General features: G+C 49.2%; 1 protein-coding gene across 4 annotated transcripts; it reads right to left on the bottom strand.

Annotated features, from left to right (window-relative positions):
• Positions 1-520: 520 nt before the first annotated feature.
• On the bottom strand, positions 521-25,385 carry EDN3 (endothelin 3). 4 transcript variants are annotated; one of them, XM_078375498.1, is made up of 5 exons: positions 25,132-25,385; positions 24,334-24,616; positions 5,031-5,207; positions 3,824-3,883; positions 528-2,165 (listed from the first exon to the last, which is right to left on the bottom strand). In XM_078375498.1, the coding sequence occupies exons 1-5, from the start codon at positions 25,181-25,183 to the stop codon at positions 2,129-2,131; spliced, it is 609 nt and encodes a 202-aa protein (XP_078231624.1). In that variant the 5' UTR covers positions 25,184-25,385; the 3' UTR covers positions 528-2,128. The 4 variants fall into 4 exon arrangements, with proteins under 4 accessions (XP_017827631.4, XP_017827630.4, XP_078231624.1 ...); XM_035299074.3 differs by having other exon boundaries at positions 3,824-3,869; XM_017972142.4 differs by lacking the exon at positions 3,824-3,883 and having other exon boundaries at positions 521-2,169.
• Positions 25,386-26,876: the final 1,491 nt, after the last annotated feature.

Here is a 26,876-nt window from a genome sequence, read left to right as displayed (position 1 = left end):
AGAATCCTGAGACCCCAGCAGAGCCCTCTCCCTAGAATCCTGAGCCCCCAGCAGCACCCTCTCCCTAGAATCCTGAGCCCCTAGCAATGCCCTCTCCCTAGAATCCTGAGTCTCCAGCAGCGCCCTCTCCCTAGACTCCTGAGACCCCAGCAGCGCCCTCTCCCTAGATTCCTGAGCCCCCAGCAGTGCCCTCTCCCTAGACTCCTGGGCTGCACAGCAATCTCTGTCAGGGCACCAAGGAAGTCTTCCCATTGCTAGAAAGGCAGGAGGGTGCTGAGGGAAAAACCAGCTCTCTCCCCAGGTTTCTCTCTCCCTTACTGCTGTGAATGTTTTATGTTCTTGGAATGGTCCCAAACCCCACTTCTTCCTTAATATTCAGGCAGCCCCTCATATAGCTTCGTAACTGACTTTAGATGGATTCTGCTTCCCAAAACACAGCTCCTTCCTGTCCTCTCCAGAGGTCCAGGAAAAGCTGATGCACAACCATGCATATAAAGATGGTGAGGGAAAAACCCAGAAATCAGAGCAAACTTGTAGATTTTTTATTATGCTTTTGACAGTATTTTCTGAGTGTTCGAGCAATGAATGGGTTTCTCTGAGATGCCATCTTGCCACAGTGCCAAACAGTGCATATGCATTTTTAAAATGTAATTTAAGCTCCAAGGAATATGAGTTTGAATTCAGATCGCAATTTAAAACCTACCTATCTGTCTACCTGTCTATACGAATATACAGTGGCTACTTTCAACAGATCCACATGAAGGAGTTGGAGAACAGTTTCACAATAAATAATTGCTTCTCTAAACTGTACAAAATCCTACCAGCAAATCAGCAACTTTCATTTTCTCATGATAGGTCATCACTTTTATACCTGTAATAACTTATGAAATACACATAGAGAATTTAACTTTTGGTCAAGGCCAATGCTCTGTCATACACCATCTTAAATGTCTCCATACGGGGCCCTGGACACCCACTCAAATGCCGGTTCTTATCTCTGCAGCTGGGTGGGGAGACAGGCAGCCTCTCCCCTGCGCAGGCGACTTCACATGGCAGTCACATTTCCACACTCACGGTAAGCTCAGCTTGGCGGGAAGAGTGCAGCTGAAAGAGATTTTGAACTGTCAGGCGATACAATTCCCAGTTGTTGCCAATTATATAGATAAATAGGAATTTACATGATTCACAAAGAATTTGTGTTCGTGGCTTATTCTGAAGTCATTCCCCAAAGATCCACATTTATTCATGAAAGCAAATATTCAACCTAATAGCCTTGAGCTGGGGCTGTCTTTACAGTCGGCTTCCTGCAAACAAGGCCTGGGAACTCCATTGTGTATCGGCCTGGTGTCTCCAAAGAATACAGAGGGTCAGTCACTAAACAAGTACAAGCTCTGTGTTGCAGATACCTTCTCCTTTTCTTGTCACAAACATCAAGGTTCCTTTTTTCTTCTTCATTCCTTCTTTCGAGATACATTCTTTTGATGGGTATCAAGCACAGCTGAAAATTTCTCTGCCTAAATCCCATAAGCTTCAAATTCATAAACTCCTGTACAGCTACGATCCGTGTCTAAAGCCGACGCCTCGTGTCCCTCACTGACTTACGCCATGCAGCCTATTCTAGGTCAGGATATGAAAGTCTCATGCTCCTGCTGCATGGGCATTTTGCATTTGTTACAAGATGGACACATGTTTACATTTGCAGAGGGTTAGCTTTGGAGTCCGCTTATTCTGCAAGAGAAGTCATGTCAAGAGCTTTCCAACTTGCCAAACCTCTCAAACACAATTTCCTGCATGAAACCAGAGCCGCAGGCGTCATGGTCTGGAGCACATCTGGGATCATTTTACCCATTAGGAAAACTGGGGTCATTTGGATTTGGGCATTCTTGTAGCAGGGGGGTATTGTTAAGTGGAGACTCTTTGGGTGGGTTTCCTGCCCCAGGCAAATTCACTTCTTGTCCACAAAGAAGTGGAAATCTGAACTGTGTGCGAGCAATGAGAGAAGCCTCCCGAGACCAGGATGCTGCGGGCCTGTCCTCCTAAGGGGCTCCTTGCTGAAAGAGGCAGCGGGGGCAGGTAGGCAGAGCGAGGGCGAGTCCACTGCTGGGCACAAGCTTTGGATGGTGGAGGTCTAAAGCCTGCTTGCTTTGTCTGTCCTTGACTTCAACCTATCTTGGGGAAAGGGGGCAAAAGAAAAAAGAAGATATGTTATGAAAGTGCAGCTCTGTGAAACTGAAAACAGCACGTCTTCCCACTGCCTCTCCAGCTGTCCCTGATTGGAACTGTACGTACCCTCTTACCAGTGCTTCTCAGCAACTCCTGAGCCTACCACCAGACTGGAAAGGTGTGAAAAGAATAACAGCAGCAGACAGGGCTGCTAGGAGCCCTCCTGCAGCCTGGCCCCATCTTTGATTATCACAAGCTAAGGATGGCGGCAGCTTCCACTCTGAGAATAAGAGTCTGGGAATTACTAACGTGAATCTTGTAGGAAAGCAAGAACATTAGCTTCATAAAAGACTTTTTCTTCCCAAGTAAAGATTCTTACAAGAGCTTTACATGAGTCATAGAAACCTGGAAGAACACTTCTCAAGACGAGGCCGCATCAACCCCATCTTGAATTACAACCACCCCACACTGCCTACCCCTGCCTTGCCTTTCTGTTAGCCTTTGCAATCTCACTTTATATTGTATTATACTTGTTTGCTGTCTGCATCCCCCACTAGTTAAGCTCCATAAAGGAGATCCTGTGCCTTGTTCCTGCTGTGCCCCCAACATCCAGAATGGTACCCAGCCCCTAGCAGGTGCTCAGCAAGTCTTTGCTGAACAAATGCAGGAGTGAATGAATAAATGATGCAATGGATGGATGGGTTTAATTACATCCCGCCCTCACTGAGAGGAGCTTTGGTTTGGGGTGAGGAAGAGAAAAAGAGGAAAAAGAATGAAGAGGCAAAGTGGGACCATCTGGGTCTGACTCATGCTCTCCCGGGCTCTGTCTCTGCCACCTCGGCCCTCCTCCTCCCGCTGCATTTTTATTATGGATGCTGACAGATCCCTCTCTGGACTAGACTGGAAGCGATCTGCCACCAATTTGGAAAGCCTCCTGTATACTGAGCATGGTCTCATCTTCCCTTGATCAGTCCCTGTAGAAACCCAAACCACCTCCAGGCCGTTATTATGAACATAAATTCCCATCCCACTGCAGATGTGCCGCTGAGTCATTAATAACGACTTCTGATTGATGGAATGACAAAGAAAACCAGTCTGGTTGCAGGAAACCCTCAGGATCTCTCATACGAAAAAGACAAGTGGGTTAAAAAAATAATAAAATGAATTGGAGACCCAAGGGGCCTGCTGCCAAGCTGCTATGATTCACCTCGTCCAGAATCAGCTGCTGAAAAGAAGAAATGAATTTTTTGAGGAGAAAAACCACATGTTGCTAAGGAAGCAGAGGCGAAGCGTGGGCCTGGGTAGAGCAGCCTGCGGGGCCTCTGAGAGCGGTGGTTGGCCAGCTTTCTCCAAGCCAGGTGAAATCCAAGCAGGATGTCACTGCCCAGAGCTATGAGGGATGCAAGGGCTGGTTCCCAGGACACAGCAGGGTGGCCAGGGCCAGGCAAGTGACCACAACCGTCCACAGCTTCGGCCTGTTCTGCCCCCAGAGACGGTCCACCAAAGGCACTATTGCCTGTGGGTGCAGCACCCCATGAGATCTGGGGTCCCCACTGGACTAGACCAGATGCAACCCCCTCAAAACACCCTCCCCCCACCGAAGGAATGACATGTCACATCTTCACCTCCTTTGACACAGGCCTCTGTTGGCACCTCTCACCTTCCCTTCCTCTTCTTTGTCTGTTTTTTCTGCTGTCCTTGAATTACTGTGGGGAGAGAGCTGGTTTTAATGAATCAGCTGCCTTTTCATGTGGCTGGTTTTTCGGTGTCAAATTATGACTTCCTCTTCTCCACCAACGAGCACATTAGTGCATTCCCCAAGGACTGCGTCTCAGGCATAGTTTCTGAAGGCTGAACACTCAGTGGGTGGATTTCTACCAAAGTACAGAATATACTCACCACTCAGTTATTCATCGGATGTTTAAAAGCCCAGGAGGAAAAACACAGTTCACACTGGGTTTCGCAGACTGCAGACCCTGGGGGCCTGTGCACTATGGTGTCTGCCTTCTTGGGAGCCCACCCCATCTATGTCTCTTTTGCCCGCATCAGGCCAGCTCACTTACGCCTGCTCCAAGAAGGGTTTTGAAAGGGCTGCTCTGCCTGGCTGCGTTCATGAATCTTGGCCCAAAGTTAAGAAAGAGAGGAGTAAGAAGCATTAACAGGAAGACCTGTTCAGTGAATACCAGCTCAAAGCTCCTGGCTCAAACATGGAGTCTGCTTATTGGTTCCATTCGACATGATTGACAAGCCTCCCTAAAGCAGCCAGGACAGACCACAGGGTCTCAAACTTGGGGGCCTCCAAGGGCCACAAAGTAAGATAAATGAGTAATACAGGTAAATGGATATTACACATCCTACTCAAACGTGAGATGCCCCCACTCAGTTCCAGCCAATAGTGGCCAAAGAGATGGGGGGCTCTGAGGCCAGATGGGCCTACGTGCTGGGTTTTTTCCCCCAATAAACCTTCTGTGCTCTTATCATGCACTGTTTTCAAAAAGGCTAAAAATATGTATTCGGCAGAGGTTAATTCTTCCATCTTTTACATGTTGGCAACTTATTCAGATTTTCACAGTGTGCTGTGCAGGCCAGAAAAACAATATGTCTGGAGAGCAGAGTCAGCCATGGCCACAGTGAAGCCTCTGCTCTAAGAGGCAGCAAGTGGGTGGGGACACTGCGCCTCCTGCCCTCCTGATGCTGAGGACCTGGGTCTTTTCTGGGCTCGGCACCTCCTTTCTCTGAGCCACAGGATGGCAGTGGTCAGGCTATGATTGAACCATCCTACACGCTCCTTCTAGAAGCCCCTAACCTGGCCATGTCAAGGGTTGATTCACATCTTCAAATGAGTGAAACTGGAGGAGGTGTCATACCTGCTGACGTCCAGAGTTTGGGTGCAAAAATGCAGGCAGTCCTTGTCATATTTCCCTGTACAAGTGCAGCGCAAGTGCGGCCATTGTGAGAGCGGCAGGCTCCCCGGAAGCAGCCCCGCAGACCTCTTGCCCCGTAAGCTTCCTCTGTGGTTGGACAGTCCATAGGGTACAGTCTGTCTGTAAAGCACAGGGTAATGTTAGGTGAGCACACCCAGGCCTCCCTACTCAGGGGCCCCCAAGGGTGTGGAGCAAGAACCACCACCTGGCTGAGGTCTCAGGGTGTTCACGCTCTCCCTGCTACAGCTCTGGGTCTGGGTCTCAGGAAGGTTCTGGAGGTAACTGTGCACTCTCTGCTTCCCGGAAACCCCAGGAAGTGTTGGGACAGAGGGCATGGAGGAAATGGAGGGTCTGGGTAGCTGGGCAGCAGCCAGCCTTCTCGAATCCCAGCAGGTGCCTGGGCATGTGTGCCCGCCCTTCCAAGGCCCTCAGCCTCACCCAAAGCACCGGCTGCAGGTGTGGCCTGAACGCCCTGGGGATCAGCACTCTATGCACAGGGGTGGGCTTTCAGTCTCTCTGAGACAAAACCACAGCTGGCGTAGCCCCTCCAGGGCCAGTTTTGCTCCTTGGCTCTGGAAGTATCACCTGGGCCTCCACCTCACCCCCGTGGAAAGCCAAGAAATAATTAAAAACAACTATAGCACCCTGTCCAGAGGTTTTTCTTCCTGTGCCAAGGGCATTTGGGACAACCGACATGGTCCGGGTCTTCGCCCTAAGCCGACCACCTGCCTGCCCCGCAGACCTGAGGCCATCCCTGGGTCTTGAACTGAGTTTCTTCCGTATGCACAACAGGGCTTGCAGTCTATGCTAATGAGAAGACAGTCATTAGAGATGCACCCTGGCCTCTGCAAGTTGCTTCCTCAAAGACACAAACATCAGAAGGAGCACACCATGCCCTCTGAGAGGTGGGCAAGAGCCCCAGTCATGCAGCTGAAGGTGGAGCCAGCCTCAAGAGGAGCCGCGCTATAAAGCAGTCTTGGAACTGTTGACCGGTTTTGTGCATGGTTGGTGTCGGCTGGAGGAGTGTGATAGTTCAGAGCAAACCTGTGAAACCTGGTTTTAACAAGTGTGTGCATCCAAACCATTGCTCCCCAGAGAAAAAGGAGGTACCTGCCAGGCAGTTCAGTGGGAAGAAGTTAAAAGCAGATACTTAACTCATTACTTTTATTGGACTTGATTTGAGGGACAAATTACTAATAGCTAGAGGAAACATATGTGGCCAATGCCACTTTCCCAATAAGCCTTGGTTTTTCTGCTATTCCCCAAGGAGTAACCACCTTGGTTTTCATTAACCCCACAGAGTAGCACCAATTATCCACCTCAAAGGGAGTCCTGATATCCCCTCTGCATTTTCTTTTTTTCTTTTTTACACGGAGTCTCACTCTGTCACCTAGGCTGGAGTGCAATGGTGCCATCTCAGCTCACTGCAACCTCCGCTCTCGGGTTCAAGCAATTCTCCTGCCTCAGCCTCCCCAGTAGCTGGGATTACAGGTGCATGCCACCGTGCCTGGCTTTTTTTATTTTTTTATTTTTTTTTATTTTTAGTAGAGACAGGGTTTCACTGTGTTAGTCAGGATGGCCTCCATCTTCTGACCTTATGATCCGCCCACCTCAGCCACACAAAGTGCTGGGATTACAGGCGTGAGCTACCACTCCCAGCCACACTCTGCATTTTTAAAATCAAATCAAATTGAATTTCTTTTCATTTGAAACACACGCCATGAAGGCTTTTTGAGGCAGTGAGGGCAAATTGGGCAAGGGCGCCCCACAGTGACCTAACGCTTGGAAGGAACCCCCCGCCCCCCCCATCTCCCAGCTGGGTTGGACACAAGAGCCTAAAACTGCCCCCACCCTATTCTTCCATTCTTGTTCTCCCCCCTAACTCCTTCCCACCCAATTTCCTCAAGAATCAGAGGTGGTGGGTTCCCTCCAGGCAGAGGCAGGCTTCGCTGATGGGCCGTCTGTGCCCAGGAAATGGAGACAGAGAGCAGGATCCAGCCCTGTACTGAGCTGAACCCTTTTTTAGGCCCATTTTTTCTCAGGAATGGGAAACGGGGGTGAGGGGTGCAGCGAGACAACGTAGACATTGTTTCAAGGCAGGGTTTGGCTAAAGGTATATTTTTCCAGTAATAGGGCCACATTAAATTTCTAAGTGTTGACATTAAATTCAGCCCCCCATTTCTTGGTGAAAATTACACACAAAGAATAACAACGCTCCCATTTTTCCATCAGCAGCGAGACCTGCAATTTTGAAATTGCTGTCAGCTGATTATGCATTTGCACATGTAGAGCCACTCAACTTGAGCAAAAGCACTCTAAAGTGTTTTAAGGAAGGAAGGAAACAAGGCAATATGGTATTTGTTAATAGAGATAGGTTTAGCACTTCCCCAGCCACCAAGAGCAAAGTGGTGGTATGCAAATGAGCCCTGGTGATTTCAGAGAAAGTTTAGAGAGGCAGGGCCTTCTCCTGTCCTCACCCCAACAGCCTTGAGGCACAGAAACCCCTCCACCAAGCCTTGGGCCTTCTGGCCATGCACTCTGCTGGCTGACCTGTGTGGGTGTGAGGGAAGCTGATGGCTCAGCAGGGCCTGTCCCTGACACGGTAGAGTCTGGAAAAAGGGTTCACAGTGGAGGCCCACCTCCCACAGGGAGGTTTCAATCAACCTGATAAGCTCCTAAACGAAAGTGTTATGCCCCTGATCTGGACAAATGTGGCTTCCAAATGCCTTTCAGATCCATCCTTGAACTTAGAGTCCTGAGCACCTGGCCATTCCATATAGGAATGTGGTGGAGATCCAGTACCTTCTCTGCTACCCTGCTCCATCCCACACCAACCTGCCTTCAACCATGCCCCGTGGATGCCCAAGGCTGCTTCCTCCAAACTCCTCCCACCCACATCCTGTAAGCAGCTGTCACCTGCAGGCCTGGGGATAGGTACCTGGAACCCTGCTCATGCCCAAGTGTCAGGCCCTGGAGGATACCTGTGCAGGCCCTGGAAGTGGTCTTGGGGATGAGTGAGTAGGGAATTTCAGCCCCTGAATACCCAGAACATGGTCTTGAAGAGGGTACATGTGGCTTTGAGTCCCACAGACTCTTGCAGTGGGGTGGGAGGCATGGCCAGAGTGGCAGCAGAGGCAGTCCTCTAACACACAGAGCCCATGGTTGGGGTGTTTCTTACCCATGTCTAAATGCAGATTACCAGATCCCCAAAAGGAGCAGTCAAGTCTTTGATTTCTTTTTTACCCACCATGGGCCGCACACAAGGCCAGGCAAATAGACTATTGACTGAGCAACTGCTAGTTCATGCTGAGATCATTCTAGTCCGGCAAGACTGGATTCTTTTCACCCTAAAGAGTTCAGTAACCACAAAAATCATTGCAAAGAATCTCCAACATTTTTAAGCATCGATTACATACGTAGTAACAATGTAAGTGTCACAGAGACACAGAAAGGCATAATCCTATGTGTCCGTGCCTTCAGGAGTTATATGCTACTGGACTATGAAAACAGGAAGAGGAAAAAAGGCCAGTAGGTACAGGTATGTGCAAGGTACACACAGGACCATGACCTGGTAATACTGTTTCTATGTTATATGATGATCACTTTGCCCTCTCAGCAACTTCCTGGTTGACAAAAGGAGATACTGCATGGAAAATACCTAGCAGAGAGTCAGCTGTAAGCAAACAGTAGCTACGGCTGTTATTTATTTGGTCTGGGAGGTCAAGTGAATTGTATCAGAGAAGTCCCATCTACTAAGCCTGCATTTGAGATGTTTGCCTTAGCAATAAAGAAGGGTAATAAAGAGCCAAGGCCACAAGGTCCCTCCTTCGACACCACCTTCTTACCAAGGTCTGCGGGCAGATTATCAGCTCACGAGCACCTATACCCATATCTCATGAGCATTTACATTTTATTTATATCCTGCTTCCTCACTGGCTGCTTACTGAAGAGTGAACAGAAAAGACCTAACTAACGGTGGACCATGGATGTGAAGTTAAATTGGCGGAGAGCCTTTGACCAGCATGCCCCGACCAGTGGTTGTAGCCTGCTGTCCTATAACACAATGGGGTCTTCAGAATGCAATCTTTTATATAAGTAGGCAGTTCTTCCATCTGCTCCTGTCCCAGTTATAAGACTCCATGCAAGAGCTCCATGCAAAAAAGCAGGTGAGAAGATTAATCCAAATACTCTTAGGAAAAACAAAATACCCTCCAGCACACTTACATTTGCAATCTCTGTTGGTGTGTGTGTTTGTAGAATAAATTATTGCTCAACTTATGTGTTCAGAATATTCATTATCTAATTGGCACAGTGGCATCAGAGTCTTATTTGTGAAATGTTTCTTATTTGTCAGGTTTTCCCAAAAATCATGTATAAATGTTATTAAACATTAAATTCCCAAATCTCCCATATTAATTCTTCATTTGCGATACCACACTGAAAACACCTTATTTCACTCTACAATAAGTTTTTAAATAAGGAAAACTGACTTTTGTTTTAAAGATTCTGTTTTTAAGTTCTGTGTTGCCTTTCCATAAATGAATTAACAATCTCCATCTTTCTGATCAAGAATCTGGCTTCTATATCTGAAATTTGAAGAAGAGACACAGATATTCTCAAAGGCCAGTCAGGAAACAGCAAAAGGAGCTTCACTGACCAGATTCTAAATTCTTAGGAAAGCTTATCAAACTGTCATTCCCTACTGAAAACCCAGTTTTTATTCCAGCCCTCACAACTGAGTAGCAATCAACAAATATTTGCCAACTGCTTTTCAACATGCAGGCACCGGACTAGATTCTGGGCGAAACTTGTAAAAAGAGAGACAAGGGGCAGGACCCTGAACACACACAGTTTTAATCCAGTACTGAGGTTAGCAAATTGGCATTTTTCTCAGGTTTTTTCTGTCAATAGTGTTTTTTGTTAAAACCGGAAATTTCACATAAACATCCCAATTTCCAGCTTTTCTTGAAGAACTAGAAGTTGTACTAATACCAACCTCATATTCCAGCATGGCAGCCGAGTAGTGATGCCAGAGACCCCAGCATTTTCAGTAATTTTATACCTGGCCCCCTTCACTCATCTTTTTTGTGTGTCTAGCCCTCAGGAGCATCTGAATTTACAATTCCTATTCTAGTGGCTTATTCCATAAAGTGAAGACAGATAGGTCAGATGACTCACGAACAAAATTAGTACCTGATACTATTTTCCCCTTTAAAAATAGAGGTGTTGTTGTTTTCATTTAAATAGCCCAGCTGGTCGATTGAGTGTCTCTCCAACAAATAGAACGTGTTCATGTCACCCTTAGGATACATGTCAAGTTGATGATCTACTTCCTTGGTTCGAATCTTTCCTTCTGAACTGGGAAGGCAGAGGCAATATTGCCTTTTGGCCAGAGGGACATACTATACAGAAGACATGGCTCTGTGACTTGTCCTGTGGCCAAGAGGGGGAGAAACAACTGTTTCCCACCAGCAGACAGTCAGGAGGCAGCCCCCAGCTGCCACGCACCAGCAGTCATTGGATACCACCTCCTGCCATTCCCTGGAGAAGCAACTTTTAGACCCTCGCATGCTTTCTAACTGCAGCTCAATTTCAGATTTTATTACATTCCCTAGAAGGCACCACTCATCAACACTCCCAAGTTTAGAAATGTCTGCCTCGGCAGGGAGGAAAGTGTCAATCACCTTCATTTATTCGGTGTAATCTGAATCAGTTTGAATGTGGCTCTAATGAGTAAGACAGAGTGAAATAGGAAGATTAATCCAAATACCCTTAGAAAACAGAATGCCCTCCAGCAGCATACCCACATGTACCGTCTCCGGTGTGGAAGTGGCTGACTATTCAAAGGCCCAGGAAAGCAACGCTTCGCTTCAGCGAACATCTAGCGGATGCTGCTACACGTGAACAACTAGCACTTGGAGACTAAGGGGAGGGATCCGACCAGGACCAGCGGCACCTGCGCTCCACGGAATGAGAAGCAGGAAGTTCTCTGGAGCCCGAGGCCAGCATTGGTTATTTTTATCTCCTAGGATCCAGTCTGCCATCTTCTCTTTGGAGAATTATCCCCCTCCCATTGTGTGAGGTCCCTGGGGGACAGTCAATCACCAGGCCTAACTTCCTGTGCCTGAGGACTGGTCAGGAAACCTAAACTGGGCCAATCGGACCCCTTCTCTTCCAAGACTCCTGAAAGGAGCAACTCAAGATCAGAAAACACTCTAAAGCTGTGATTTGCCAAGTGGCCCTGCCCCACCTTGTCCACTTGGTGCACTCTCAGACCCCCAGTCCTATCCTGGCACCCCTCCTTTCAGAGCCTAGGGCTTCTTTTTGCCTCCAGTCTGTGAGCTATCCTGCATCCTTCCAATGAACTCCTCCTGCGCTTTGCCAGCTAGACTAGGTTTCTGTTGCTTGTGACCAGTGAACTCTGGCTGACCCTGAACCTCACTTTCATGACATGGCAACCACGGCCTCTTGAGTGTAAGAGGAAGGCTTGTAGTCTCTCCAGCTGTTGAGGACAAAAAAAAAAAAATGTTCTTCACCACCACAACACACAAGAGCACGTTCAGAATCAGGGCAAACCCAGCACACTAAGCTGGCTGGAGTCCTTTCTCTGAGGTGTGCACACTGTGAAATGTCTGTCCTCCGAAGGTGGAAGCATGACATGCCCCTTCTTTCCCCCAGGTGTCCCCAGTGTCTGTCCTTCAGCAGGTGGAGGCAGGCATGCCATCCCTTCCTTCCTGGGAGGCTCAGAGCCCACCCCCGACACTCATTTGACCAACTCAGAAGTTCCGTTCTCTACTGAACTTACTCCTTGCCCACTCATCAAATGCTTATGAAAGTCTGCTGTGGGCCAGGCCTTATGCCAGACAGCCCATGGGGTGCTCTTCCAACCTCCACGAAAGAAAACGGGCCAGGAAACATAGCTCCTCAGTGACCTCATTATACAAGCAGAGAACACACACAGGCTCTTTCTGGTTCTAAAGACTGTTATACAAACCTCACGCTTCCTAAGCATTGGAACAGTGAACCGGCAATTCATAGCTTTGCTTCTGCTGCAGAAAATTCTCACGGCTTAAAGTTGGGAGGACCCAAGGCAGACCGTTCATCCCACCACCCCACAAGGTGGGAAGTCCATCTCCTGCAGCCCTCAGAAAAAGCCCATGATTTTAGAATATTTGGAAATGTCAAAAGCAGTGAGCAATGTGCTGTGGGTTAATTGTCGCCTTTTTAAAAAATATGCTCTATCCTTCTCCTTTCCCCTCAAAAAACCTTTGGAATGATCCAGGACTTGACTGTTTGAGAATTTTAACAGTATCACACACATTTCCAAACAGAATATTGAGCACTGACCCCTACCAATCAGACCTAAGAAAGAGGGCCGGTACCTTCGTTTCATTTAAGAGATGGGGTCTGGCCCAGGCACAACCTCCTGGCTCAGCAACAGCAGGACCTTGTCCAGATGGTGCCACTGGTTGTGTCTCCCCCATTCACCTCTCTGTCCAGGGCAGCTGACACCATGTCTGGCTCAAAATAGGTGCTCAATCAGGTCCCAATGTCTGTTAACGGATAACAAATATTCATTCAACAAATATCTGTTAAATGAATGAATGAATGAGGTCCACATAAGCCATCACTTCCCTGCCCTACTCAGTTTCCCAAACATATGACATTCTTGGCTGACTCAATGGATCTCCACTTATTTTGTCCTTACTCAGCCAGTCTTTAAGGAGTTTTCCTAGAAAACCTTCTAGATTACTTGTGGCCTCTAGATTACTTGTAGTGGAAGGATTATGTCTTGGCAGTAACTCCTGCAGGCCACATCAGCACCATGGCAGACAAACCAGGCTGCATAAATGGCTAAGAGCAGAGGTAAAACAGGCTTTACTAGGCTGGCAGACCCAGGCTTCTAGGCCCAATGACTCACTCGCAGGAAATGTGGGCACCTTTCCTCTGGTTCTGAGAAACAAAAGGGCTGGCTGGGTCTCTACAGGGTCCCTCTGGCTCCAAACTCCACTCAGAGATTCTTAAAGGCCCTCACCATCCCTCAAACATCCTTAAAAAGCTCAATTACTGCAGAAGGCCTTAGACCTTTGCCCTAGCACTAACATCACAACTCAAAGTGGGGATCCCCGCTACACCCAAGGTAAGTGGTTCCCAGGATCTCATCGACTGCATTTAGAAAGCCTTAACCCAAACTATTAAGGTGGCTAGAGTCCTTTCCCCCAGGTGTGCACACTGTGAAATGTCTGTTCTCCGCAGGTAGAAGCGGAAGTGGAAGACATTTTCTGATCTTGAGTTGCTCCTCATGTTCTTCGCCACTGCACATTCTTCTATGGCCTATTATCATAAGGCTGAGTTTAAAAATAATCTCAAAGTCACAGAATTTATCAGACCATCAGCTCATTGGACCATAGACCTATGCCTCCCCTAACACAGGTACCCATACACTTAAGGATATTTGGAGGAAGCATTGGGGGACAAAGGAAAGGAGAACAACAGAAAAATACCTCTGTTTTTGTTATATGGTATGTGATTTTCAAGACTGATGGCTGAAAAACAAAAATTAGAAAAAAAACTCCTCCAAAGCATGGGGAATGGAGCCATCTATGGAATCCTACAGATTAGCAGGTTTCCCTCCATCTGGTACAACCCAAATGCATCAAATGAGTTACGCTAGAGTTTCTCTCCCCAGCCCCCAGTGACCCTGGTGAATTCCAGGCCGAAGTAGGCATGAGAAATCCGTAGCTGCCTGGCCCAGCCTCATTATAACTTTATTCAAAGCTGCTGACAGACAGGGCTCAGAATACTTCCCAGCAGTGGAAAGAGAAGAGGGAAAACAGGGAGCAAGTATTTTTGTAAGGATGGATGTATCTGCAGAGGGATTAAAAAAAATACTAACACCATCATACATACCTTTGAATAATCTAAAGAAAGCGAGAGAAGACACCCTTGCTAATTTTCAGGAGATACCAGGTTAAGGATGGAAAAGATACTCATGAACAAGACTTATGCTCACCATCACAATGGCAGTAAAGATACTCTCATGCTCCACCTAACCTAACTGTCTGTGTCCTTGTGTAATGCCCTTTTGGTAGCTCTGTCAGAGGTGTTGGAACCAGAGCAATTCCATCTTGAATAGGGGCTGGGTAAAATGAGGTTGAGACCTATTGGGCTGCATTGCCAGAAGGTGAGGCATTCTTAGTCACTGGATAAGACAGGATGTCCACACAAGACACTAGTCACAAAGACTCCCACTAATAAAACAGGATGTGGTTAAAAAAAAAAAAAAAAAAAAAAAAGATGGCCAAAATCCACCAAAACCAAGATGGCGGCCAAAGTGACCTCGGGTTGTCCTCACGGCTCATTGTATGCTAATTATAATGCATTAGCTGCTAAAAGACACTCCCACCAGTGCCAGGACAGTTTATAAATGTCATGGCAACATCAGGAAGTTACCCTTTATGGTCCAGGAATTCATGAATAATACACTCCTCGTTTAGCATATGATCAAGAAATAACTATAGTAGAGTCGATCAAGCAGCCCATACCACTGGTCTACGAAGCAGCCACTCTTTTGTTTCTTTATGTCTCTAATAAATTTGCTTTCACTTTACTCTGTGGACTCGCCTCCAATTTTTTCTTGCTCTAGATGCAAAAACACTCTCTTAGGGTCTGGACCAGGACTCCTTCCCAGTAAAAGCTCCCATAGATTTATCACGTACCTCAAACTACTGAGTCTCTATTAGAGACGCAGGCTTTATCCTCAAACAAGATGCCAGGGCTGGGATTAGGGTGAGACAGGTGAGGCAAGCGGAGCAAGCTCAGGGCTAGATCCTGCCTTTATTAAAAATAATCTTTGGTCAATTATGAAATTTTTGTACTCATTTTGGTTTTTTGAAAACAGTGCATTACATTTTACTTATTTTTTCCTACTGAGTTTTTGGTGCCTTCTGAAAGTTGTACCTGAGGGAGCACCTCGCTCACCCCAGTCTATTCTCAGCCCTGCAAGAAACCCATGGAAGTCAGATTTCTAAAAATCCAGAAAAGTTACATGCACCTCTGCTGTCTCATGTAGTTGCTTCTGACTCTCAGCAGAGCTATTTTATACTCCCCAAGCCGTGGTGTGAAGTGTCTACCAGCCGGCCAGTCATGCTATTGGCCATGTCTGTCGGCACCTTTCTCATCAATGCATATGAAACTAAGCTGTTTCTGTTTTTCAAATTACTGAGCCAGGAACAGGGCTCCCTGACTGTTCTGCTCCTGAGTTACTGTTTATTAAGAGTTCCCACCATATATGCCCTGAGAAGGCCATAAAAGAAGGGGAGGCCAGTGCTTCCAGGCCCATGAAAGTCTCCATGCTCTCCCAAAGCTCTAAGCCTTCACACTCTGAGGTGGGGCAGAGAAGAAAGACAGCCCATGCTTTGTCCTGTTGGTCTGTTCTTGGGAGGCCTGGTGGGTGAGCTGGAATTCAAAAGCACCCAAAGCTATGCTGGACAAGCAATTCATGTACATGTGGCCGTCCTCCACTGCACTCAGCCATGCTCTGTGATTTATTTTCCTTCTGCGTGCAATCAGCTTCTATCCCAAAAGAGGTAAAAGTGTGCGTGTATATGTGTGTGCATTTCTGATTTTGAAGAACACTGTTTCAACTGAAATGTGACAAGGAAGGAGACCAGGTCACTTTCTCATGCAAAACAGAGACCATCCACTTCCTAAACACTGGAACTCAGGGCGGTGGCGTAGACAGGGTCACCCTTTACAGCTCCCCCTCTGAGGTTTGGAGCTGGAATTATAAAGCAGAAGCATTGTTTGCCTCCCAGCTTCCTTTGTTTTAAATTCTTGCAGGAATAAACATCACCAGACACATCAGAGCCTTTCATCTGCCTTCAGATTTAAGGCCAAGTTCCTCACTGCAATGGCCCTTTCATCTAGCAGAAATCCAAATTCTCCCTCGGGGTCACAAAGAGTCACAACCTCTTTGTACCAAGTTTTCTTGCTACAAATCAAACTGCCTTCTAGCCTCAAGCCCCTGTCTCCCAAGTGGAGATCAGTTGCATTCCACCAAGCCTGTTTTTATTCCTGGACCACTCACCCCTCATGCTCACGCTGGGGCAGAAAATGGGGCTTTCTGCCTGTGCATCCCCAACAGAAAAATCCTGGTAGGGCTGACTTTTCCAACCAACTGCAAAATTTTGCCCTAAGTCCCTCCAATTTTAAAGAAGTATTTTGAACCCCCTGTTCTAAGAAATATGCCACTCCAACTCAAAACAGGTATCGAAAGTGTGCTAGCTTCTAAGGAAGAGATAGAAATGGTTACGTGAGGGGTGGGGGGAACCCCTGAAACCATGATCAGTCAGAACCTCAAGCTCAGGATCCCTTTTAGTCTGGCCAAAACCCTCTTCTTTCACATGCCCGTCTCAAAAGCACATCATGAAATGATGCTTTATAAACAGTTGTCTGTGGGATTTCCTCGATTGCTTCCTGGTGACTCCCGGTTGCTGACACCCACTTCAGGTCCTGGGCAATGCTGGGTGAGGTTGGAAATGAGGCTCCTGGGGTCCCATGGGGTCCTCAGCTGCAAATTACAAGGCATTATATCTACTCTGCTGGACATACCAAGGGCAGGAGGGCCACAGACGCCTCAAGGAGCTCTTAGCATAGGTGTTTAACAAAGAGGTACAAACCAGATCATTCCTACTGTCCTGAACTGACACCCTAATCACCCCAGTCACCGCCCCTACCTCCTATTTCACCGACACAGCCCCAGACCCATGCCCTCAAAGAGCGCCACGCCCCAATCCTGAAAAGTTCCAATGATTTACCAAGGGGAGAGAGAAGCAATAGAAAGCAGAAAGGAGGGGCTGAAAGGGCAGGACTGAATCTCAGCCCAGCCCAGCAACCTTTGAGTCTTTATCAGGCTGCTTATCAGGGACAGCAGACAGCCTGCCACACCTTTTCCCAGAGTCTATAAGCCTTCTGCTAATTGATGCTAACAGACCATCCTGCAGGGGACAGGGTGTACAGGCTTGCTCTGGGGCACTCCAGGGGCTAAAATCAGAGTCAGACGGTACAAAGAGGTGGGCCCCAGCAGCACTTGGGAAAGGACTTTCTACTCACCAGCCAGCATCCTCCAATCACAGAATGGGATGTGGCAGGAGGACTGGGTCTAGCCCAGGAAGGGTTTCTGCGGGTTGTGTTGTTATCATTGTGGCACTGTCTTCAGGACACTCTGTGTCTACTAGATTGTAGGCGCTGTGCTAACCATGCCCTGTGTACTTTCTTGTCATCCTGAAAACATCTTTCCTCATAAAGTGCTATCTATTCCCCCACTTTCTAGATGGGGACACCGAGGGTCTCAGAGGCAACATCGCCTAAGTGGCAGATCCAGATTCCAGCCCAGGTATTTGAGCCCAGAATTTGAGCTCTTAACCCCTACAAATGGATCTGCTTCTCCTCCATGTGGCAATCTGGATGAGTAGGCCGCAGGCCCTGTTTCTCTCTAAACCCCAGGAGTCTCTGAACCGGTTTGAAGCTGGATCTGCAAGAAGAGATGGAGTTGAGCAGACCCATCTCCTATGTCTGCCCTGCTCCCGGAACCACACCAAGAAGCAAGAAGACAGGAGGAGGCATGGAGCAGCAGCCAAGCAAAGAAAAATCCTGCACCAGGAATAGAGCTCATGGCCTGGGAGTCCCTTGCCTTATCCCTCAAACTCAGCCTCCTCTGTCCCTGCATCTCTGACATCAGGACAGACCTTCAGGTTTGCTTGGAGTGCACACTCAACCAGCCCCTCTTACCCACAGAGAAACCACCAAGGCTCTGGTAGGCTAAAGGAAAGTCACATCCTTCTGTGCAAGCCAAGGCTACATTTCCAGAATAAAACTTAGGACATGTGATAGACCAAGGATTTGAGCTTTGCCCATGTGTCAACATATATCTACAAAAATAATCTTGCAAAAGGGCAAATATATGATTATATAGAGTTATATATATATATGAATCATCACTATCAAAAACAACAAAACCCCAGCCCTAACAATAAAACAAGACCTGATCTCTTCAAAAAAAATTTTTTTTACAAAATTAGCCAGGTATGGTGACATGCATCTGCGGATCCAGCTACTCAGGAGGCTGAGGTGGGAGAAATGATTGAGCCCAGGAGCGAAGGACACAGTGAGCTGTGACTGTACCACTGCACTCTAGCGTGGGTAACAGACACTGTCTCAGAAAGACAAAACCACCCTGAATCAGTCACGGTTGGGGAACCATGTCTTTTATTCATTCTTGGGTCCCAGATCCCCACCCAGTGCTGACCCAGGTGAGGCACTCAAGAAAAACATTGAATATATGAAAGCAGAAGTCACTTAGGACAGCATATTAGTCACCTAAGAAGTCCATATTGGGAACGTGCCCACAGCAGGAGGCTTACAGGGCACACGTCAGGGCCAAACTTCTGGGCTGGCCACCCAGTTTCCTACTCACAAACTCTGTAACCTTGGGCAAGTGACTCCGCCTCCTTGGCTCAGCTTCTTCCTGTAAACTACAGAGACAACAGCATCCAACTAATGGGGCTGTCGTGCAGACTCCATGAGATGATGTGAGGTCACGGTCATGGCCGACATCCTCACCGTCCATGCATGGCATCATGATTAGTAGCAGATTAACCACGACTCCTTTCCAAAACTGTAATGGCCAGAAGACTGGCCCTCTGCCTCAAATGGCCACATCTCCAACAACAATACTGCCAGGTGTGGCTCACAGGTCAGGGTGACTTTTTTTTTTTTTTTTTTTTTTTTTGAGACAAAGTCTCTCTCTGTCCCCCAGGCTGGAGTGCAGTGGCATCATCTCAACTCACTGCAACCTCCACCTCCTGGGTTCGATCGATTCTCCTGCCTCAACCTCCCCCGTAGCTGGGATTACAGGCATCAGCCACCATACCCAGCTACTTTTGTATTTTTAGTACATACAGGGTTTCACCATGTTGGTGAGGCTGTTCTCAAACTCCTGACTTCAAGTGATCTGCCTGCCTCGGCCTCCCAAAGTGCTGGGATTACAGGTGTGAGCCACCATGCCTGGCTCAGGGTGACTTTTATCAGGATCCCAAAATCATATTGTGTTGCACAGCTGGCTCCACATGTGCAGTAAGTTGGGGTTCCAGGTGCAACCATTCTATAGGAAAGTTCTAAAATGTGGAATATCTCTTCTTGAGACCATGCCAAAATGCCTTTCTTGAAGAACACAGAAGGGAAAGCCAGAATCTGAGATGCTGCCCTTTTGCGGTAGAATACATTAAAATACAAGTTTAAATGTTTTGTTAATTCTTCTTTTTTCTCTCTCTTTACGACTTTAGAGGAGAAAAGAACTGAAAACAAAAGTCATTCCTGCTGGATTAAGTTAAGTGTGGCTTGCTATGGGGCAGCCTGGAGAGCCGGGCTGGGCATCTTGGTAGGAGCTGACCAGACTGTTGGGATTAAGAGAGACCTGGCAGGTCGCCATCCTGGAGTGGCTGATGTCTGCATCTGTCAGAGGGGCACAGAGAGGCAATGACACTCTTGGCCCAAGGCCACACAGATAGTCATGACCAGGACTCAAGGGCAGCACTCCTGGGTTCTGGAGTCTTCTCCACAAGTGGAGACTGCAGATCCCAGATTTTCCACCATGATCAAGGTTTCCAACATCCTGCCCTGTTCTTTTTGTAACTGCATTCCTACTTGCCAGCCCAAGTGTGTCACATTTTGGTTTGAAAAACACAGTCATCATCCAGCATCACAATGCCTCCCTCATATGTCCTTAGAGAAATGAACAGATGGCAGGACCTCTCAGCTCATGGGGTGGGAAGGAAAACAGTGGGGCCCTTTGCTGGGTGCCCTGCAGCTCAGTCAACCACTGGATGGACAGGTTTTCAGCCTTCAGCCAGGCTTTGAGGGGCTGGTCTGCTGTGAAATGTGGTTTGAGCTGATATCCCTGTTATGGGTCACTTTAGGCGTCAACATGGCTAGGCTACTGTGCCCATTTTTGACATGTGACTAACATTTAAATCAGTAGATTTTGAGCAAAGCAGCTGACCCTCTGAAATGTAGTGGGCCTCATCCAATCTGCTGAAGGCCTTCACAGAAAAGACAGATTCCTGAACAGAAAATAATTCTGCTTAGCTGGGATTATAGGCACATGCCACCATGCCTGGCTAATTTTTATATTTTTAGTACAGACGGGGTTTCACCATGTTGGCCAGGCTGGTCTCAAACTCCAACTAATGGGGCTGTCGTGCAGATCCCATGGGACGTCCCAAGGGATATCAACTCTCTTGGGAATATTCAGCCTGCTGGCATGCAGATTTCTGGCCTGCTAGTCCTCCTAGTTGTGTAAGCCAAATTCTTAAAATCTCTCTCTCAACATATATATATATATGGAGAGACATGGCCCATAACTTCTGTCTTCTCCTCCAAAAAAGCCCATGGCCCCCAAAGAGCAACCAAATATTTCCTTTGGCAACTGTTCTCCTGATACATGTATAAGCTGCACACACACACACACACACACACACACACACACCCTACTGGTTCTGTCTCACTGGAGAACCCTGACTCCTAAAGTCCCCAGCTACATGGTAGACATTCTGTTTCTTCAGTCTGCTCATAGAGAACAGCCACAATGTGCAAGGACATCAGCATACAGACCTTGTTCACCACCTGTCCCCTTACTATCTTATTCTTAGCAAATTTTCCATGACAGTAGGTTGGGATATGTTTTTCTCTGATTTGGGACTTTGTTTTTGTGGGGAGAGGTGGGATGGCATGGAGACTCTGGGGGGTTGGGGTACGTAGCACAGTCCAGAAAAGGCAAATGGAAATCATACCCTCCTATTGATGAGCTGTGACCCCAGCAGCCTTGACAGGCCAAATATAGATTTGGTTCCTCTTTAAGGCCATGGAGTTTTTTCGAAGACATCACAGAAGTTATGGGCAACATCCCCAGGAAGAATTCTCCTGCCCACGCCCATCTCCAGGGATGTGCAGGTCCCCTAAAGAGCAGCCGTGCACCTGGAAGAAGAGGCCTCCTGCGTGGGAGAAGGCACTGGAGTTTTAGGAGCTCAGTAACAGCAAAGATGAGCCAGAGTACCCAGGCAGCAGGACTTAGCCAAAAGTCAAGCAGTACTTCCTGAGCATCTGTGCCATGCTGGGTGCTGACAGAAAAGGGCAAACAAGCTCAGGTCTGGAAGAACTGAGGCAGGGAAGAAGGAAGGAAGGAAGGACAGCGAGGAATCTGACCTTCTTTCCAAAAGAGACTTAAGAGACCAAGTAGTCTCTTGAGACTGAACTAGACAGTTAACTTTCCTCGGGAGCTGCAGAACAGGTCTCGGTAGTAACTCCCAGCATTAGTCCTCCAGCATCTTAGCTCCTCGAATGTAGCATAAATGACCATATTCAGAGAAACTTCCATCAAAGATAAAGTAGGAGTGTTGAGTCTATCTTCATGCAGCTGGATGGGCCATGGGAGGAAAGACGCTGAAAGGTGAAAAGCACCTGAAGTTCGAGACCCCCGATGGAGGCACAAGAATGAAGGCTCCTTCAGTCACTCCATCACTGGGACAGGGAGAAACCACAGCCGGTGGAGCAGCTGGGAGAGTGAGGCCAGTCCATTAACGCAGAGGACATGACAGCCAGGAGACAGGAACCCATGAGAGGTGGGGTTGTGACCAAATGGTCACATTTCTAGAACCGCTAGAAAAGACTGTGTCACCTGCTTCCGGTGCCTCTTTTGCTCAGTACAGTCACTTTTTTAGATTCCTCCAAGTCCCTCAAGGTCAGGTTCCCTGTCACTACAGCCCATTTTCTCAAGCTGCAGTCTTGTCTGAGGTATTTTAAAGATGGCAAATAGACCTATCTACACTTCTACAGAGTTTCAGGAAGGAAGGGAAGGGAAAGAAGGGAGGGAGAGAGGGAGAAAGGACAGGAGGAAGTTTGGAGGGTAAGAAAGAAAGGAGGGAGGGAGGAAAGGAGGGAAGGAGGACATTCGGTAAATTCTGCCTCATAAAAATTATTCTGCCTGTCTAATTTCAAAACGCCCAAGTCTGGCTATTGTCATTTTTGTTTCCCAAGTAGCTCAGGAGACGCACAAACACCAGATTTAATCCTTCTTTCTTCGTGTTTAAATTGAACCAGGGTGAGGAAGGAGGGGAAGAGGTAAATCACACTTTAGGGGGAAGTGATCAAGTTTGTGGTCCTGGAAAAAGTCAAAGATCCACAGCTTCATTTCAGGACAAACTCGCAACCATGAGACAGGATTTCAAACGGTCGCAGGGCGTTGGTTGAGACTCAAGTCATCACTTCCTTCCCAGCCAGTGCTCCGGGGCTTGGGGAACAGGTGGCGAATGAGATGGTCTCCAAATCCTCCCCCACTGCCCACCACCCCAGGTCCCTGCCTGTCATTCCATTAGCTTTCTTCTTTCTCCTTCTAGAGTCCCAGCTGGGGATTCTGGCCAAGACAAGAACTCAGTTCCTGGTGGCTGCCCAGTGCCTTCCATTCTATGAAGGGAATTTGGTCAGAACACAATGCCAGTGGGATAAGAATCAGAATAAGTGATGCCAAGGTGCAGGGGCTATAAGGAAAGATGACTCCCATCCCCGTCTGAGGATAGGGGGCAATTGGTGATGGCCCAACATCTATGGCTTCTACCTTCCCCACAAAGGGAAAGAAACTGGGAGGCACCCCCCATCCTCTCTGTTGTGGGTGAACACAGCCCAGCCAGCAAATCCGGCTATGACAACCAGCTACAGAGTGGTACCCAGAAGAAAATGCAAATGTGCAGCTCTTGGTTCAGAAAGTATTAAGGATTTCAAGACAGTGACAGCAGGACTTTAAACCAAGCCAGAGCCCTTCTACGTGTGGGACCCTCTGCAAGCGTCCTGCTGGCTCAGTGTGAAGCCACCCTGCCTGCCCTTCTAACATGATGGGGCGATGTTCCAGACCTATCCTGGATGTGATTAGAGATCTTGTCCCCAGGTCTGAAAGACCTTCCACCCCTCAGATTTACTACCCTCCTCTGTGCTTCATTTTTGAGGTGCCCCTGACACAAGGTAGGTAAGTGAGCTGCATGAAAGCTGCCGCTGAGGGCTCAGAGTCCAGGGCTGTGGATAAGGGAACCGTGAGGAACATGAATTGAGGTGGCTCCAGACACAGTGACAAACTTGCCTTTACAGGCTTCCAGGGCTTTGCATTCACAACCATCTCTTAGTTCCCAGCTAAGAATCCCTAATAGGGTGCAAGCTGGAGTCCCAAGAGATCCCACAAACACCCAGGGAACAGAACTTAGAGGCGTCTGGTCCAAGTCCCAGATCTTAGAGACGGGAAAGCAAATCCCAGGGGGTTGGTGATCCAAGCCAGGTCAAGCCCTCTGTATGGCTTGCAAGACGACGTGTCTAGAGAAGGGGTTCCCTGAACACTGGGAGTCACCAAAGCCCCCCCCCCCGCCCCGCATGTCACAGCTACACTCTCTCCACATGACCCCAGGAGAAAGCTGACTTCCGCACAGGACAAACCCCAAGCCAAATTCAGGATGGTGCAGTCTAAGTCCTAGGAAAAGAGAGTTCCTGAGGACTGCAGGAGCAAAGGGGAGGCCCTCTGTGGCCATGGCAGTGGGTGACCAGAGCCAGCCTGCAGAAGGTCCTGGACGAGCTGATGGGAATTCACCCTGCCTTGGTGCCCAGGTGGGCCTACCAGGAGGAAGGGAGCCTGTCCCTGGGGAATTCCCCCCCAAAGTGGCCTGTGCAGGTTCTATCAGGCTCAGCTAAACCTGCCCTTAGACTCCCTGGAGAGCAGTATGCTTTCAAGGGATTTTGAATCCCTTGGAACCTAGTGGGGCCAGCAGCAGGTATGAGCCCCCTTATCCTCTGGGGAATGAGATAAACTTTCAGGGCTTCCTCGATCTCAGAAAAGAGGCTCAGAGAGACTTCTCAGGTATCTAATCCCCCTGGTCAGTTCCATTCATTCAGAGGGAGGACTCCCCCTTCCACAGGATCAAGCTCAGGATTGAGTTTCTCTTGGGTCAGGCCCTCGGGGGGGATGTAGGTCATACCGATGACCTGCAGAAGGGACCTGGGCTGGCAGGAGGCCCCAGCAAGAGCTAAAGGCTGTGCCAGGGCAGGCTCCGGGCTGACTGAGCAGGGCTGGGTGGAGTGAGGTCCTCCTGGGAATGCGCAGATGTTGGCCGGGCCTGGGAGCCACGTTCCTTACTGTGCAAGGCTGACTTACTCGGGTGTGTTGATCCAAATGATGTCGAGGTGGCAATAGTAGACACACTCCTTGTCCTTGTAGGTGAAGCACGTGCAGCGCCTGGATCGGTGGTGCGCAGGGGTCCCCTTGGCAGCCTGCTCCTGCCCAGCACTTCCAGGACTTGGACCCTGCAGAGGGGCCACAGTCCCCTCGCCAGAGCCAGCCACAGTCTCTTCACAGTCCCCCTCAGATCTGGCTGCAGTGGGGGCCTGGGACACTCCGCGCCTGCCAGCATCCCCAGACTGGGAGCAAGGCACCAATCCTGTAGGAGGCAGATTGAGGGGCTTCTGAGCTGAGTGTGCAGACCCCTCAACAGCCGCCACCCTCAAATACCCAGGAGGGGGGTGGAGCAAGTAAAATGTCTGCAAAGTTTCCAAAGCTCTGCGCCGTTTCTGAAAAATTTTCAAGCTATCTGCATATTCTGTGAAAAGCTTGCAAACTATTTGCACCCGTTGAAAACTTTGCAAGCGTTTTGCACAGCCTCTCAATAGTTCGCCAACTTTCTGAAAAGTCCCCAGTTTCATGAAAAATTGACCAAGTCGGCGCAGGCAGCAAGTCTCCAGACCATGAGCGAGCTGCAACCCCCAGAGCCCGTGGGGGTAGTGGTTGCGTGCGGCTTCTGCTCCCCAGCCCGCCCCCAGTGGTCTTCAGGAGTGCAGAGCCTGGGCAAGAGTTTGCTCCCTGCAACGCTCATCTTCTCGGTGCCTTGGATCCCCCGCCCTAGGTCCTTTTGTGTGCACTCGCGCCAGGAGAGGCGCGCCCGCCCCTAGCGCTTACCTGCTGCGGAGGTCACGGTGAGCCCGAAAAGGAGCCACAGCCCCGGCTCCATGAACCCAGATCAGGCGCCGGAGCACCGCGCCAGAAGGACGGCCGCTTGTGGCCGCGAAATGGCACTGGGGCCAGGCACAGCTGGCCTCGCCCTCCAGCCGCGGGGGTTCGAGGCCGGCCGCTTGCTCGCTGCGTCTCCAGCTCCCGCCAGGAGTTGGCTGCGGCGATCACAAACTTTCAGAGAGCGCTGCCCATCCCTGCGCGGAGCTGGCCGGCTGTGGGCTCGGGCTTTTCTGGCTCCTGCACCACCCCCCGTCGCCTCCCCGCCCCCAAGAGGGGCTGGAGCAGCCTTGTGGGGCCTTTGAACCCGGGCACACTGGGGTCTCCTCCCAGGCGCTGGGGGGAGCTGGTCAGGAGCGCAGCGGCCCGAGGTGCACCCAGGACAGAGAGGGGCGGGGGCAGCGCGGCGCGGTGCGGCTGGGTGGGGTGGGGTAGGGTGGGGTGGGGGCCGGGACAGCTGCCAGCTGCCGGAAGGCCACGAGAACGCGCTCACACACGCACGCGCGCACTCACTGGCGCACCCCCGCCCGCCAGTTCGCTGCTCCGGAGTAGCAGCCCCCGCCATCCAAGAAGAAGAACAGATGAAAAAAGGCTGTTTAGAAGGGGGTGTTACTTTTCTATCAGGGGCCGAGGGAAAGACACATTTCTCAGTGTTCCCCGAGTGACACCTTCCCCTCAGAGAGCCTGCTTGCCAAGGCGCTCAGTGTACTTTACACTCCTGACTCACGCCGGGCAGGCTCCTTACCTCTCCCAGGAGTTCAGAGCCTGCGGGTGGGGCAGAGGCCCGGAGCAAAGTCAACAAAGATCCTGGGTTAGCGGTCCTGTGGTTAGGTGTCCGGGGCTTCCTCAGCCCTCTGCACAGGTGAGGTGGCTTCAGGTGAGAATCGGGCTCCTCTCCCTTAAGGCCAAGTTCATTCACACAACCGTCCCCACCATGGGAGATGGCCTCCCAAACACCCCCTATTTCCTTCATAGCCTTCCAAGTCCTATGCGTGGGTGGCTGTCCCCATCTCTGCCTCGGATAAAAAAGTCTGCGACTGGGAAGCCCTCCTCACTTCTCAGGGCACTTGTATTCAAAGGACCCTCCCTTCATAACAGATGGGCTTGGGGTTAGACTGGGGGCGGTGACTTACATCTGTAATTCCAGCTATTTGGGAAGCCAAGGTGAGTGGATTGCTTGAGCCCTGGAGTCCAAAACCAGCCTGGGCAACATCGCGAGACCTCATCTCTGAAATATGGGGCTGAATTCTGTCCTGCCCCCTACCAGCTTTAACAATCAGCTTCTGAAAACTAGAAAGCAGCTGAAGTAACTAGAGCAGCTTCTGAGGAGAGTCCAAAAAAGTGCTACAACATCCACCTGGCTCGAAGGCTCGGGACACCTGTCCTCTGAACACAGCTGCCCTGGCCGAAGGAAGCCCTAACAAGCCCACTTGGAGAGATCACGTGGAGAAACGTACGTGGAGAGAAACTGAGGCCTCCCAGCCAACGCCCAGTGTCAGCCACTGACCTGTGAGTGAGTGAATGAGCCTTCAGATCATTCGAGCTCTCAGCCCTCAAGATTTCCAGCTGAGGAACAGTGGTCCCACTGCACCCTGTCCGAATTTCCCACCCACACAATCCATGAGCATGATAATGGTTGTTTTACAGCATAAACTCTGGGTAATTGGTATGGAGCTGTAGTTACTACAGTAGCA

The sequence above is a fragment of the Callithrix jacchus genome, chromosome 5 (genome assembly GCF_049354715.1).
Source record: "Callithrix jacchus isolate 240 chromosome 5, calJac240_pri, whole genome shotgun sequence".
Taxonomy (NCBI): domain Eukaryota; kingdom Metazoa; phylum Chordata; class Mammalia; order Primates; family Cebidae; genus Callithrix; species Callithrix jacchus.
This window is presented reverse-complemented; position numbering and strand designations above follow the sequence as displayed.

What these genes read in the sequence shown, in the direction of transcription:
- EDN3 (XM_035299074.3), bottom strand. Translation starts at nt 25,183, where the DNA reads ATGGAGCCGGGGCTGTGGCTCCTTTTCGGGCTCACCGTGACCTCCGCA. An exon ending in CACCGTGACCTCCGCAGCAG is followed by an intron (nt 24,617 to 25,131) that starts GTAAGCGCTAGG and finishes TGCCTCCTACAG; the next exon opens with GATTGGTGCCTTGCTCCCAG. An exon ending in CAAACTCTGGACGTCAGCAG is followed by an intron (nt 3,870 to 5,030) that starts GTATGACACCTC and finishes CTCTCCCCACAG; the next exon opens with TAATTCAAGGACAGCAGAAA.